The sequence below is a fragment of the Cryptomeria japonica genome, chromosome 7 (genome assembly GCF_030272615.1).
Source record: "Cryptomeria japonica chromosome 7, Sugi_1.0, whole genome shotgun sequence".
Classification (NCBI taxonomy): domain Eukaryota; kingdom Viridiplantae; phylum Streptophyta; class Pinopsida; order Cupressales; family Cupressaceae; genus Cryptomeria; species Cryptomeria japonica.
The window spans coordinates 387,003,560-387,019,503 of record NC_081411.1 but is presented as its reverse complement, the minus strand read 5'-3'; the positions used below and the strand labels follow the sequence as shown (position 1 = coordinate 387,019,503).

Below are 15,944 nucleotides of genomic sequence, written 5' to 3'. Positions count from 1 at the left end.
CTGAAACCCTTCGCCAAGCCCTGATTGGGGACCATAGTGTCTTGTCAGGGACCATGGCGCCCTGTCAGGGACCATGGCGCCCTGCAGGGACCATGGCGCCCTGGGGGGACCAGGGTACCCCACAGGGACCATGGCGCCCTGGGTGGGCCCTGGGTCAGCCTTCAGGGCCCGCATACGATCACAAAAAAGTCAACATGCAAAAAATCAAAAGTCAAACGTTCAGTCAACTCACCTCGTCCAGTGGCTCGTCGTCGACCACGGCCTGGCACAGGATCTCGATCCTCGTGGGATGCTCCGATCATCATGAAGGCATGATGATGGCTATGTGGGCTACGCTGCACTGAATAGTATTCTGAAATCAACAAAGTGACGAATACAAGTGTCACTTTCGAGGTATATACTCTCGTTTGTTTATTCTTACTTTTTGAAACCCTAATTTTTCCTCTACCATTCATTTTATCATAACTTGAGTTTGGGAGATGCGATTTTTGAGCCGTTTGTTGCGTTGGAATAGTATTTTCCTTCCCCTACTCTCGGGATGTTCCAAAAAGTGCTCTGATGAAGCCTATTTAGTGAACACCCCTCATCAATACTACCTTACACAATTTGTTGCAAGTAAACATGCTACCCTGTTTCACCTCCCTAATAAGCAAGTCGAAACAGGGGGGGGCATATAGCTACTCACAGATTTCATCACTTTCCCTAGTAAGCATTAGGTGATTTTGTGATCTAACGTGTGTTTTGTAGGGTGCGGTTCCTAACTGTGTACTGCAGATGCCACTGGGGGCTTCGTCCGACAACTTATGGATATATCCTTTTTCAAATAATGTTTACTTTCTGTACTTTAGCTTGCATATGCACGTAGTACTCATATGACCGCTAAAGTGGGGGCTAAATGTAGCGTCATAAATTGTACGCACTTGCTAAAGCAGTACAATTTAACACCTAGTTTAGCACCCGCCTTGGCGCAGTTGCACTTTGCATGGCATTTCCCCTTTAGCACTTAATTAATCAAATTAATTAGGTCTAAAGGTTCTATTTCACCATTCTCTACATCATAAAGTTGGGCCCTTTCACTAAAGCGCGCCCTTCGCATTTTATTCCTCCAATACATCACTCAATCAAAAACCCTAATTAAGTCCTATTTCAAACTTGGGGGCTTGGTTTCGGGGTCAAAACATCTCGAAATCACCTGTAACTTTGGGATTCTCTCTAAAATCATAATATCTGACGGCCCTGAAAATTTGATGAAAAGTTGTCGGGACCGTGGCGCCCGGAGTGCACACGGTCCCGGACATTTTTCTCGAAATTTTAGGAGCGCGATCCAATCATAAAATAAAGCTTAACCCCAAGAAATTGGTAGGATATTCAATCTCTAGGTCGGCCAAAATACGAATTTACGATCTAGGGTTTCCTACATAAGAGCTCTCTTTCTTCATTTGAAGGGATCGGAATTTTGTTTTCAGGAACTTCATATGCAGCGAAAGAGCAGATCTTTGAAGACTTCAACATCTTACAACATCCTTCTATCAAGCATCTATCAAATTCATTCATCCACTTAGGGCTTGGAAGACATTGAAGAACAATAGGAGATTACCGACTGAAGATTGGCTTGTACTCCTCCCTTGAGGGTTGGGTATGATTTCATGTTGTTTTCATGTCTTTACATAAGCTTCAATACATTATTTATTCATGCTTTAGATCACTTTGCATCTTGATTTAGAGCATTTACGTTATCATTTACAAGCAATTAGGGTTTACTTCCTAGGTTGCTCTAGTTTGCTTTCTTGCATTTTTGGACCTTGCACACACACTAGGTCTGCACACACAATACATTTTACAAAACAACTTGGCTATTCGTGGAGGTGGAAATCATCGAAGTGGGGGTTTGACTAAGGCAAAACCCTATATAGCCGCCCATACACCCTTTTTCAGATATCATTGCAGGTTTCGGGATTCAGACGACGCCGTGGGATACAGATCCAGAGAGAGAAGGTCGAGACAACACTCTATATCAAATTGTAGAGCAGAAGACTGGGACAGGGGCGCTGGGCGCCCTGGTCCCTGGGACAGAGGCGCTGGGCGCCTTGGTCCTCCGGACAGACAGCTTCCCGACAGTGTTTCAAAGTGCAGAACAGCAGTTTCTGGTGTAGTTTTCAGGACAGTGGTACCCGCGCCCCCGTCTCGAACATTTTCAGTCCGATTTTGACTCCGGGTACACATCTACATTCTTATTTCATCCTTGTATTTACAGCTGTTCATTGTTTAATCTCAATTCTGCAATCTTGTTATTAGTTCATACTTGCATTTTGGGATTAGGGTTTGAACTTGCATTACTTGATTTTACAACTTCAACAAGGGAATAGAAATCCTAATAGATATCCCATGGCTCTCTCTTTCATAAAAAGAAGTAGCCAATTGTGCGATATCTCTAGGCTCTTTCGTATTCCGTAATGTGTGTCAAAAGGTAGGATTAGGGCATGATTAACCTAGTCTCGCTTTTTCCCCCACACATATATATAGTTATCTCTCCCTCTCTATATATCCCTATCTACAATCTCTATTTCTCTCTTTATCACTCTCTTGCACTATCTACATCTCTCTATCTATTGATGTTCCTCTTCCTTTTTGTATCTCTATCTCTTCCTTTTAGTATCTCACTCTCTTTACTCCTCTCTATCCATTTTTCTCTATCTCTTTATATATTTCTATTTGTGTTTACCTCTCTCTTTCTCTATATCTATTCATCTCTCTCTCCTTTTCAATCTCTAGATATGTCTCCCTCTTTATATCCATCCTTTTCCTTCAGTATTTCTCCCTCTATCTTCATAGTCCTTAATTTCTATATCTCTATTTATGTCTCTATCTCTTTTCTAAGTATGTCTATCTCTATCTATCCCTCTCTTTAGCTCTTCATCTTCCTTTGCCCTTATATCTCTCCTTATTTGAATCTTTATCTTTATAAATCTTTGTCTCTCCCTCTCTATATATTTATCTCTTCTACCTCTCTTTATCCCTCTCCTCTCTCTTTATTTGTATCTCCCTCTCTATCTCTATTTTAATATATTTAAATATCTCTCTCCCTATTGGTAATGGATCTTGATTATCTTTCTAATTTATATGTTTTTGTGTTAGCTATATTTGGATCTTAGTTCTTGATGAGGTGTGTGGAGTATATTTCCCCTATGAATATAATTGCTAAGGAGGAAGGGGGAGATAGGGGGAGATATGGGAGAGAGTGATAGAAACTATGAAAGAGAGAGATGGGGAGAGAAGTGGAGAGAGATACAGGGAGAGAAAGAAAAAGATGGGGTAGGGGGAAGAGGGAAGTATCAACAAAGGGAGAGGAAAAGAGAGGCTAGAGAAAGAGGGTTATTTTATGAGAGAGAGAGAGAGAGGAATTATCAACAAATGGAGAGGCAAAGAGGGTTATTGGGTGGGAGAGAGAATGAACCCTCCCCCCCCCCACACATAGTTGGGGATAATTAGGGCGTAGGAGGAGAGGGGAGAGGGGCAAGTATTAACAAAGGGAGAGGAAAAGAGAGGGTTATTGGGTGGAAGAGAGAGAGAGAGAGAGAGAGAGAGAGAGAGAGAGAGAGAGAGAGAGAGAGAGAGAGAGAGAAGGGGGAGAGAGGGAGAGAAAGAGGAAGATAGAGATAGAGAGACAAAGAGACAAAGAGACAAAGAGATATGGTGTCCGAAGGGGTCATATGACGTTCTAACACATGTGTGGCTCCTTAGGACCCCATATGACCTCTAACAACACCATATGACCCCCTTAGGACAATATGATGTCCTAAGGGGTCATGTGATGTTCTAACACATGTGTGGCCCCTTAGTACCCCATATGACCCCTAACAACACCATATGACCCCTTAGGACACTATATGACCCCTTTTAACATTCTAGTACACTATATGACCCCTTATGACACCATATGACCCCTTAGGATAATATGATGTCCTAATGGGTCATGTGATGTCTTAATGGGTCATATGGTGTCCTAAGGGGTCATATGGTCTTCTAACATGTGTGGTCCCTTAGGACCCCATATGACCCCTTAGGACACCATATGACCCCTCGCAACACCATATGACCTTTTAGGACCATATGATTTCCATATGGTGTCCTAAGGGGTCACATGGTGTCCTAAGGGGTCATATGGTGTTCTAACACATGTGTGGCCCCTTAGTACCCCATATGACCCCTAACAACACCATATGACCCCTTAGGACACTATATGACCCCTTTTAACATTCTAGTACACTATATGACCCCTTATGACACCATATGACCCCTTAGGATAATATGATGTCCTAATGGGTCATGTGATGTCTTAATGGGTCATATGGTGTCCTAAGGGGTCATATGGTCTTCTAACATGTGTGGTCCCTTAGGACCCCATATGACCCCTTAGGACACCATATGACCCCTCGCAACACCATATGACCTTTTAGGACCATATGATTTCCATATGGTGTCCTAAGGGGTCATATGGTGTTCTAACAAATGCATGTGCCCTTAGGACCCCATATGACCGCTAATGACATCATATGACCCCTTAGGATAATATGATGTCCTAATGGGTCATATGGTGTCCTAAGGGGTCATATTGTGTTCTAACACATGTGTGGCCCCTTAGGTACCCATATGACCCCTTAGGACACTATATGACCCCTCAAGACACCATATGTCAGGCCTTTTAACATCCTAGTACACGACATGACCCCTTATGACAACATATGACCCTTTAGGACAATATGATGTCCTAATGGTTCATATGGTATCCCAAGGGGTTATATGGTGTCCTAAGGGGTCATATGGTCTTCTAACACATGTGTGGCCCCTTAGGACCGACCCATATGATCCCTAATGACATAATATGGCTCCTTAGGACACCATATGAACCCTCATGATACCATATGATCCCTTAAGACCATATGATACCCATATGGTGTCCTAAGGGGTCATATGGTGTTCTAACACATGTTTGGCCCCTTAAGACCCCATATGACCCCTTAGGATACCATATGACCCCTTAGGACAATATGATGTCCTAATAGCTCATATGGTGTCCTAAGGGATCATATTATGTTTTAACACATGTGTGGCCCCTTAGGACCCCATATGACCCATAATGACACCATATGATCCCTTAGGACACCATATGACCCCTCAAGGAACCATATGACCCCTTTTAACATCCTAGTACATGACATGACCACTTATCACACCATATGACCCCTTAGGACAATATGATGTCCTAATGGGTCATATGGTGTCCTAAGGGGTCATATGGTCTCCTAACACATGTGTGGCCCCTTACGACCCCATATGACCCCTAACAACACCATATGACCCCTCAGGACACCATATGACCCCTTAAGACCATACAATGTCCATATGGTGTCCTAAGGGGTTATATGGTGTTCTAACACATGTGTGGCCCCTTACAACCCCATATGACCCCTAACGACACCATATGACCCCTTAGGACACCATATGACCTCTTAGGACACCATATGACCCCTTATAACAATATGATGTCCTAATGGGTCATATGGTGTTCTAATACATTTTTGGCCCCTTAGGACCCCATATGACCCCTAACGACACCATATTACCCCTAAGGACACCATATGACCCCTTAGGACATCATATGATCCCTTAGGACAATATGATGTCCTAAGGGGTCATATGGTGTACTAAGGGGTCATATGGTGGAAGAGAGGTTAGAGAAAGAGAGGGTTATTGGGTGGAAGAGAGAGAGGGGGGAAGGAAGTATCAACAAAGGGAGAGGAAAATAGAGGTTAGAGAAATAGAGGTTTATTGGGTGGGAGAGAGAGAGAGAGAGAGAGAGAGAGAGAGAGAGAGAGAGAGATTAATTAGGGGGAGGGGTAGAGAGGGGTGAGGAAAGTATCAATAAAGGGATAGGGGGAGAGATGTTAAAGAGAGAAAGGGTAATTGGGGGGAGGAGAGAATGAGAGAGAGAGTTGTGAAAATAAGGGGGTAGGAGGATAGGGGGAGAGGGGCAAGTATCAATAGAGAGAAGGAGAGATGGGGAGAGAAGTGAAGAGAGAGATAGAGAGAGGGTAATTATGGGGAAGGGGAGAGGGGGGAGAGGGAAGTATCGAGAGAGAGAGAGAGAGAGAGAGAGAGAGAGAGAGAGAGAGAGAGAGAGAGAGAGAAAATTAAGGGGGAGGGGAAGAAGGGTAGAATGGGAGAGGGAAGTATCAACAAACGGCTCAAGGAGGAGAGAGTTGTGAGAGAGAGGATAATTGGGGGGATGAGATAATGAGAGAGTTGGGGTAAAGCTAGAGGGGGAGATAGGTGTGAGAGAGAGATGGTAATTGGGAAAGAGAGAATTAGAGAGAGAGTTGGGGGTAATTAGGGTGTAGGAGGAGAGGGGGGGATGGGAAAGTATTAATAAAGGGAGAGAGGGAGAGATTGGGAGAGAGGTTCAAAGAGAGAGGTCTAGAGAGAAGGTAATTAGGGGAAGGGGAGATGAGGGAGAGGGAAGTATCAACAAAGGGGGAGAGAGAGAGGGGGGAAGTATCAAAAAAGCAAGAGGGGGGAGAGATGGGGAGAAATCCCCCTAATTACCCTGTCTCTCTATCTCTTTGCTAATACTTCCCTCTCCCCCATCCCCCTCCCCCTAATTATCTTGTCTTTGTCATTCTCTTCACCTCTCTCCACATCTCTCCCTCTCTCCTTTTGTTTATACTTACCCCTATCCCTCTCTTTTTATCCACTCATTATACCCAACTCTCTCTCTCTCTCTCATTATTTCTTCTCTTCAATTACCCTCTCTCTCTCACCTCTCTCCTCCTATGCCTTTATAGATACTTCCCTCTCCCCCTATCCCCACCCCCTAATTACTCTCTATCTCTCTCTTCACCTCTCTCCCCATCTCTCTTCTCTCTTTGTTGATACTCTCCCCTTTCCCCCTCTCCTCCTACCCCCATAATCCCAAACTCTCCCTCTCATTCTTTCTTCACCCCAATCACCCCCCCCCCTCTCTCTCTTCTCCTATCATCTAATTAACTCTATCTCTCTCACACACACTCTCTCTTCTCCCCAATTACCCTCTCCTTCTCACCTCTCTTCCCCTCTCCTTTTTTTGATACTTCCCTCTACGCCTCTCATCATCCCCTCTAAATTTTGTTGCTAGAGATGGGAAGGAAATGTAGAGTGACAAGTCTAGATCTTAGGGAAGAGAGAGTGAGATAGAGGAGGAAGTGATGAACATGTAGAAATATAAGTGTAGATATTGAGAGAAGGAATGAGGGACTCAATGAGAATTAGAGAGATAGGTATAGAGAGAGAGATGTATAAATATGGACAAAAAAAGGGAGGAAGAAACAAACAGGTGGAGTGATAGGTTTACATCTTAGGAGAGAGAAGTAGAGAGAGGAACAAAGAGAGATAATATGGTTTAATTTTTTTAATTAAACTCAGTAAAATTCATAAATTTTTTATTATTACTTACTTATTTAGTGTTTCAAGTATTTTGAGATGATTGTTATAAAAAAATCATGAAAGAGGGAATTCATATGAAAAAGTCATGATCTTTTGATGTTTTAAAAATGAAGGATGAATTTAAATTGAATATTAATTATTTTTTAAAACAAAATATAGAAACATTACCTATTCCATATTGTAGAGCTCTGAATCACCTTTCCAACGCTTGTAAAAAATCAAAATTTTGATATGAAACGTAAAAGTTATGCCCATTTTACTAAAATATGTTTTTTAAATTTTTTTCATAACGGGTTATCCGATTTAAATGGAGATTTGATTGGAATAGATATCCGATTTGAAAAAACATAATTTTTTCCCTCCATTTTTTGCTCGATATTGCTTTGGTATTTGGCTAGGACATGCCAAACCTGGAAAGTCAACACAAAAAACGTGTTTTTGAGTTTTCCTTGTTTTTCCAAACTTCACCTTAGTGGTTGATGACTTTTTTTTAGCCAAAATTGATAAAACGAAAAAATAAATTTAAGGGCATTCTCAGCTTTCCAACAATATAAATTTTTCCTTATTTTGACTTTAATAAATTATTATTATTTATTTTCTAGTTGAATTCTGACTAAAGTCCTGATTGATAGGTTTATTGAAAAACATCTATAACTTTCAAACGGTATCACATTTTTTGAATCTGAAAGATGTGTCACATTCTGTGCTTCGCATACTATAGGATTAAAAAAAAATTGAATTTCAAAAAGTTTTGACCAAGTTAAGGTGGTCAGACACATGAGTTTTTTTATTTCCAAAACGTTGTAGTAAAAAAATCATAATTAACTATTTACATAAAAAAAATTACAAAAAAAAATGTGTCACATCCAAACATGAGTCTACTACTTATATTTAAAATCTTATAAAAAAATATTATTATTTGATTGTGGTTAGGGGGGCAAGACATACACCTACTTCTTATCTTTTTTTCTAAAATTTTAGTACTACTACATTGAAATTTCAAATTTTCATCAAATAGATTTTTTTTCCAGAAAACAACTAGTAGCTTAGAAACTACATTCAATTTTTTACAAATTATGTTGTTACATATTTTATAAATAATGTTCATAAGATATTAAAATTTTAACGTCAAGTTGCATAACTCTGTTTTTCTGAAATTTCATTGCCACTTAAGGGCGTATTTTGGCCCACCATGATCCTACACATACCTAGATAGTTCACATCTTATACTAGTACTAGTTGTTTCTAATTGTCGAGCATATGTGTTGGTGTCTAAAAGTGTTTGTGGTAGGTTTTTAAGGTATGTTTCTTAGAGACAGTATGTGCACCTAGTTGCACTATCATGATGTTTGATACCACAACATGTCATAGTTAAGAGTTATGACTTGTAGTTTGCAAGTAAAGTTGCATATGATGTATCATACTCAAGAGTTTCAAAAGTTGAGCTTCAACAAATAGTGTTAATCTTAGAGGATTCGGTTAATACTGAAAGGGCGGGGGGGGGGGGGGTGGTGAATCAGTATTAACAACAATTTCAAACTTAAAACTTGAACTTGCAAAACTTCACCAAATCAATCATAAACCAGTAATAAACTCTTTACCATTACTGGTAATCATCGATAACCAACTGTTAAAATGGTTTATTAGCACTACTCATTAAGAGTTCGTCAACATGCATAAACTAAAAGTAAAGCATACAAAACATAAAAAACATTCACCATTTGAACACCATGTTTTTCACATGGAAACCCAAATAGGGAAAAACCATGGTGGGAATTGGTACCCACATAAATTTTGCACTCTTTCAGAATGTGCCCTATTAGGAGCCTAGCCTGGTTAGAAGCTTACAATGATACCTTGTTAGGAGAAAACCCTGTTAGGAGTCACCCGATTAAGGGATTTAGATGATGAGCCCTGTTAGGAGCTTTGACTTGTTAGGATCAACCTCATAAGAGGATTTAACACTCAGATGTTGAGCTGCCGGATTAAGGGATTTATAATGAAAGGCCTGTTAGGACCTACCCGGTTAAGGGATTTTGTTGTTGTAATTGTTAGAGAACAATAGTGAATGATATGGGTATAACACTTAACTACTTGCCTGATCAGATCCAATTTTGCTCCAAATCTGTAACACTCTGGGAGATCTCATACTCTAGTTCAGCTTCACACTTTTCTCAAAAACCACCGACACAACAAACATCAATTGTACCGACCTAAATAACCTTTTCAACTTAGTCGGTTACAAAATCCTAACTTACAACATAGATCATCACAAATATTTACAACTCATTAGAGATCATCAAATGGATCATAACAATCAATTACAAATCAATTACAACTATTGAATGATCACCGCATCTCGATCTGATACAAAGTCAAACCCTTAGAACACTCCGCTAAGAAATTTGCATATTCCAAAGAAATTTGCTCTTCAAACATGCCAAAACATCATTCAAACACTTCATGTGGTTTGTGCCACGCCATCATGAACATTTGAACTTGATGTAGATCACCACCAAACCAAAAATCATTACTGGTTAAGAGAATTCTTTACCAGTCCTTAAACCCTTCTTAAACCCTAGCAAAAATATAACATAAATCATAAACATGACTTCCGATAACCAAAACATGATGCGGTTCTGGTCAGATACATATTACAATGACACAAACTCACATTCAGAATCGCAACACTTCAATCATCACCAATCACCAGATTTAATCAAAACATTTCCTCATTTATCAGTTAAGGTCCTAATTCCCAGTTTCCTGTTTCTTTACTGGTAAACACTTTTCGGTAGACCAAAAAGAATAAGATGACAAAATACAATGTAGTAAACATCAGTTTCCATCAATGACAACACAAAAAACTGATCAAAGTCATCCAATCATGCAATCTCAATCTCTTCATCACAATGTCATCACAAATAGTCATTTACCAGTTCAATCATCATTCTACATCTGCATCAGTTATACCAATCATGCCAACAAATAGAAATTTTAAGTGAGAATGCACATTGTGATCTAGATGGTTGAATGTGTTGAGGTTCCTAATGAATGTACCAAAGAAGGATAATGTGTTCCAGCTAGAGGAAACATGTGAAGATTGTTTGAGACCATTTGAGTTCGTGATGGGTGACACATAGTGTGATCCTACTCCTAGTGTAACATGTTGGCTCTAGGACCAAGCCAACTACACATTTGGTTTAGTGAATATTTTTGTGGTTGACTTGCAAACATTATAAATATAATCTAGGCAGACATAAGGTTGTAATTATTATTCAAATGCATAAATATTGTTGATCTAGTTTCATTCCAAGGTGTGGCCTAGTTGGCGGAAGTGACAAAATTTGTACAAGTTGTATGCTCAATACAGAGGAGTTCATGTTGTGAGTATGTAAAATATATTTTGTATCCTATACACACTAAGGGAGTGTTATGTAATAGATCAAATTTGACTGACTATGAAGTTTAAGTTGGGAAGGTCCAAATGATTCATCTTTGTATCTCATATGTTGTAATTGAGGTTGGTGGCTCATTATCTAAGTTGGTGCTCAGTTTTTTGGATTAGGGGATTGAAAGATACCATACAATCATAAAGGAAGAGACTATGGAAACATGCTAGAGAAAATGATATTTTTGTATATTGTAAGTAAAAAAAGAACAAGAAAAGGATTTCCTATGTCAAGGGGCAACCCAACTGAGATTTTTTTATTTTAAAATAAGTGGTTCACTAATTCTTCTTCTTATTTACACAAATCATGTATAGAAGGGCCTTTAAAGTCTAGATTTTGAAGCTTGTCCATAGCAAGAATCACTTTGTGTAAAGTTACCTAAGAAAATGCTCCAACTTTGGCCAAAAATTTATTATTCCAACTTAGATAAGTACCCTTTCAACATTATAAATTCTTGTTTTGGTTCCCATAATTTAATGCAATCTTCTTCATTAGTGACCATTTTTATCAAATATTATTAGTTGAGATAGTTAATTTTTTATTAGAGGTAATGAGTATATCTTAAAAAATATTATTTATTACCTTTTCTCAACTTAATATACAAGGGAAAAGTGTGGATATAATATTTGATTATTAGTTCACATTTTACATATTGTTCTCTACTTTTATATTTAAGATACATAACAACTGACCAAGCTATTTATTATTATTTTAACTTTTTTTTAAAAATTGATATAAAATTTTGTGTAAAATGTTTTCAACATCATTATTTAATTGTAGATATTAAAAGTGAACATTGCCTAAAATTGTACAAATTTATTGTTAAAAATATTATACTATAGATGCATTGTAAGCTTCGTAGAATAAGATATATTTGCATACTGTTTCAATGTGATAGCTTCTATTTTTACATTGTACTTTATGTTTTAAATAATATTGCTATGATTAAATATAAATTTGATTGATAATGATGAATATGATAGATATTGAGTAATGGAAGATACAAGAGCATTGAACATCGAGTGGTGACAAGCAAGAGCAAAGGGAGAACATCAATTGCTACATTTTATAGCTTAAATAAAGAAAAAGAGGTGGGTCCCCTCTTAGAGCTTATAGATGGTAATCATCCTTGTTTATATAGAAAAATCAAAGTTTCTGATTACGCGCAACATTATATATCCAACAAGCTTGAAGGAAAGAAATCACTTGAATGCCTTAAAATTCATTGAAAGTGTTTAAATTAATAATTACCTACAATGGTTTGATGTAAATATGGACTAAAATTTATATCTAATGTATGGTACTTCCATTGATCAACAAATATTATTTAAAAAAATAATTGTTAAAAATAAAGTGTGGCATTAGAGTGTGCTTATATTAGACTGATATATTTTAATTTCTTTTTCTATCATTAATTTAACCATGAAAGAGGTCTAATTTCTAGCTTGCTCATACTTTATTTATTTACTAGCTCAATGTATATATTTTTATTTAGAAGCTCAATGCATTTCTCTTTATCTTGAGTGATTATGACCTTGGTAGTTATAGTCTCTAAGGATTTTGGTTCCAAGATTCATGTCTTCTACTTATTCAAGTTGAGATATCATTGTGATTTTTTAGGAATATCATTGTTGTCAAATAAATTCTCTACTAGTATTAATGTACTACACATGTTCCTATTTTATAGTTTATTATCTTATTACTTTCTATATATGTTGTTGCCATATTCTTTAGACTCACCATGATTAAATCATTCATCATCAATTTCTTCAATTTGAATCAATAATAATCTCTTTAAACATTGTATGATTCTTTCTATTGGTTCCCATCATTAAATTAGTGTTCAATATAATCAAGATTCATAAGGACATTAGCTAAAAGTGTATTATTTGGGTGAGTGTGGAATCATGATGGGCCAAAAAGTGGCAATAGGAAACAAAACATTTTTACTTTGCCAAAAACATGTAGTGGATGTTTGACATAACCGTTAGTAAGGGATATCCATTACTAACAGATATCCATTTCGTAGACTAGAAATGCAAGAACATTATGACATTACCACCAAAACAAAGGAAAGAAAAAGCGAAGGAGGGATCCTCGTTTTGCTAAGGCATTTTGTGAAGACTGCATAATAGTTTTCATTCCTATTCTTTTATAGCAATGATAGTTTGATACTATAGTACATTTGTATGAAAAATTATTTGAAAATCAAGTAAGCCTTTGTACAATAATATTGTAATTCCCTTCATGTTTATAGCCTCTTGAGATGTCTAGATATCAACATCATTTTAGATTATATATCAAGGGATTCATAGGTCATGCTTGTATTTTTTTTGGGGGTGCTTATCAACTTTTTAATCTCATAATTTTTATTAGGATTTTTTTGTTATGATTCTATTCTTTCTTTTCTTGTTGTGTTTGGACCACTTGCATGCTTCAAGATGAGTCTCCTTAACATGTTGGTTGTTGGTGTTCAATTTGTTTTGAAATGTGTGTTTGGAAATGTTCCAAGTCGACTTGATTTATTTTGAGGTTATAGTATTCATTGTGATGCATGGGTGAGGCTTATATTCTTAGTTTATCCTATTGCTTTAGTTCATAAAAATAAGTATTATTATTCATGCTATGATTAAATGCTTCATGATTTAATGACATGTAGATACATTTATTTAAATTTATATGATGTTTTACCCTATTGGGTGATTATGCTCTTCTTCAATTATTATACATATTGAGCACGTATACTTGACATGTGTGTTTAGTGGTCATAGGTAGATTTATTTCTCCACCTAGTTACATGGTTTTGTGTTATTACCTAGTGGTGGTTATTTTAGAGATTCCACACTAGGCCTTCCTATTGTTATTCCCTATATCAAGGTACAAGTCATGTTTGACCCTATGTTAATTGAGATTGAATTGGAGGTAATTCTAGAGCTTTTCGATGCTATGATTTACTAGTAAATGTCTAGTTTAATTTAAAGGTTTGATTTCCTTGTTGCTCGTAAACATATTTCTAGGAAATAAAATGATTGAACTTATATTATCTAGTAAAATATTTCCATATATTCATAAAAATGGAAAAATAAGGTAAGTTCATTATTTTTGGAAAAAATCCTTTAGATTGGGGATGTGTATATTCATTTCAATTGTTTGGTCAATTATAAATTTATATTGCAAATGAATTAATGTTGTATACTTAATTTTGCTCAAATGAATTTTGGGAAAAATAGATAAAGGAAATAAATTAAAATAGAAAAATAGAAATAGACAAAAAGGATTAAAAAGGCAAACTAGAAATTCTCTTTGGCATTATTATTTTTTTTTTTGATGAAAATGTTCTCCAAAACCATTTTTTGAATTCTTTTAAAATTTTGAAAAATCTTGCTCATTTTGAAATTGGGGGACTTTGAAATTAGATTGAATTGTATTGCAAAATATTGTTGGATGTGTGAGAATTAGCAAGTTTTAATTGATTTTGTGTGATGGAAAGTTGAGGTAGATATATCTTCAATTCCTTATTTCTTGTGTCATTTTTATTTGGATGTCATGCTTACCATTAAGGGAGTATAGGACTTTTCTCATATCTTTAGGAACTATTTCAAGCAATTAACCTAGTTAAAATTAAAATTTGAAAACTTTCAAAACTTATATCTTGTATTCACACCGTAGAAGATTTTTCAAAATGTTGCTTGAATTAGGTGTTGTTTATATTTTAACCAAAAGGACACTTTTCATGACTCAAATTGTATTGCTTGAGTTAGGTGTTGTTTATATTTGAATCAAAAGGACACTTTTCATTTTTTGAAAATTAACAAAAATCAAGCTCCACTAATGGAGTTTGCATGAAATTTTTTATTTTCATGATTAAAAATTATTTAATTTTTTCAATTGAATTTAATATTTTAGAATCATGGATTTTATGTCTCCTTCATGGATTTTTGTGAGGATCATTTAAAATCGTGTTAAAAAAATTATGTCTTGTTTTTGTGCCTAATTTTTCTATGCCACGCTCAATTTTTATGAGTCATGATGAACCTTGGATGAAGGTACTTAAGATTTATAGGTGATATAGAGAAGAGCTAATGACCTTCTAAGTAACTCAAACAAGCCTTCAATTATACCTCGATGTTTGTATTAACTTGCAATATCAAAATCCATGTAAGTAGTACTCAGCTCATCATGGTTTAATTATACCATCAATGTTTGTACGAACTTATAATATTTTTAAGGCTCAATGATGATAAAAAGAATGACAAAATGACCGACAAGATGACAACATTGCATTAATTATCTTTTGCATATTTAAGATAGATTACATTCATATTGTGTCTTGCACAAGCATTTCATTCATATCCTGCATTACTTTTCCAAGGCTTGAGATTTTAAAGTGGTTTTATCTCTCTTAGTAAGGGATTGAGTATATTAGACATTAACAAAAACAACCTGTTCATCTTCATTGCATTCCATTTTATATCATTTCATTTCTAGTCCATTGCATTTCATCATTGTAATTATTAATGGTAGGTGCTTCATTTCATTAATCATCATTTTCATTCATCATTTTATTAGGTTCTCTTTGCATGTAATTTCATTTAATTAAGCATTGCATTAGTCATTTTTGTATATAGTCACATTCATTTAATCATTGCATTTAGTTACATTTTACCATCTCATCGTTGCATTTTAATTCATTTTATGTTATTAAATCATAATATTCTCTCATCATTATATATTATGTCATTCATTCAGTTAATCCATACATTTCATACATCATCCCAATACATCATCACATTTGTGTAAAACATTGTATTTCCTTTATCATTGTACCATACACATCATTACATCACTTCACATTTCATTCATTAGGCATTATATTCCATTGATCATTACATCGTATTTCTTCATATTTTAATTCATTTCATATCATTCTCATTGTACATAATGAAATCATACATGCAAAAACATCAAGCATCAAGTGTTAATAGACAACTCATATCATACATGATATCATCA

At 36.2% G+C, this 15,944-nt stretch overlaps 1 protein-coding gene across 1 annotated transcript in view; it reads left to right on the top strand.

The window, feature by feature from the left end:
- The window catches only part of LOC131067120 (protein SRG1), a 31,752-nt gene extending 19,441 nt beyond the window's left edge, over positions 1–12,311 (top strand). Inside the window, exon 4 of the mRNA XM_058002051.2 lies at positions 11,915–12,311. Within this exon, the coding sequence (XP_057858034.2) occupies positions 11,915–12,160 (246 nt within the window). The 3' untranslated portion in view covers positions 12,161–12,311. The remainder of the gene's footprint in view (positions 1–11,914) is intronic.
- The last annotated feature ends 3,633 nt before the right edge of the window (positions 12,312–15,944 follow it).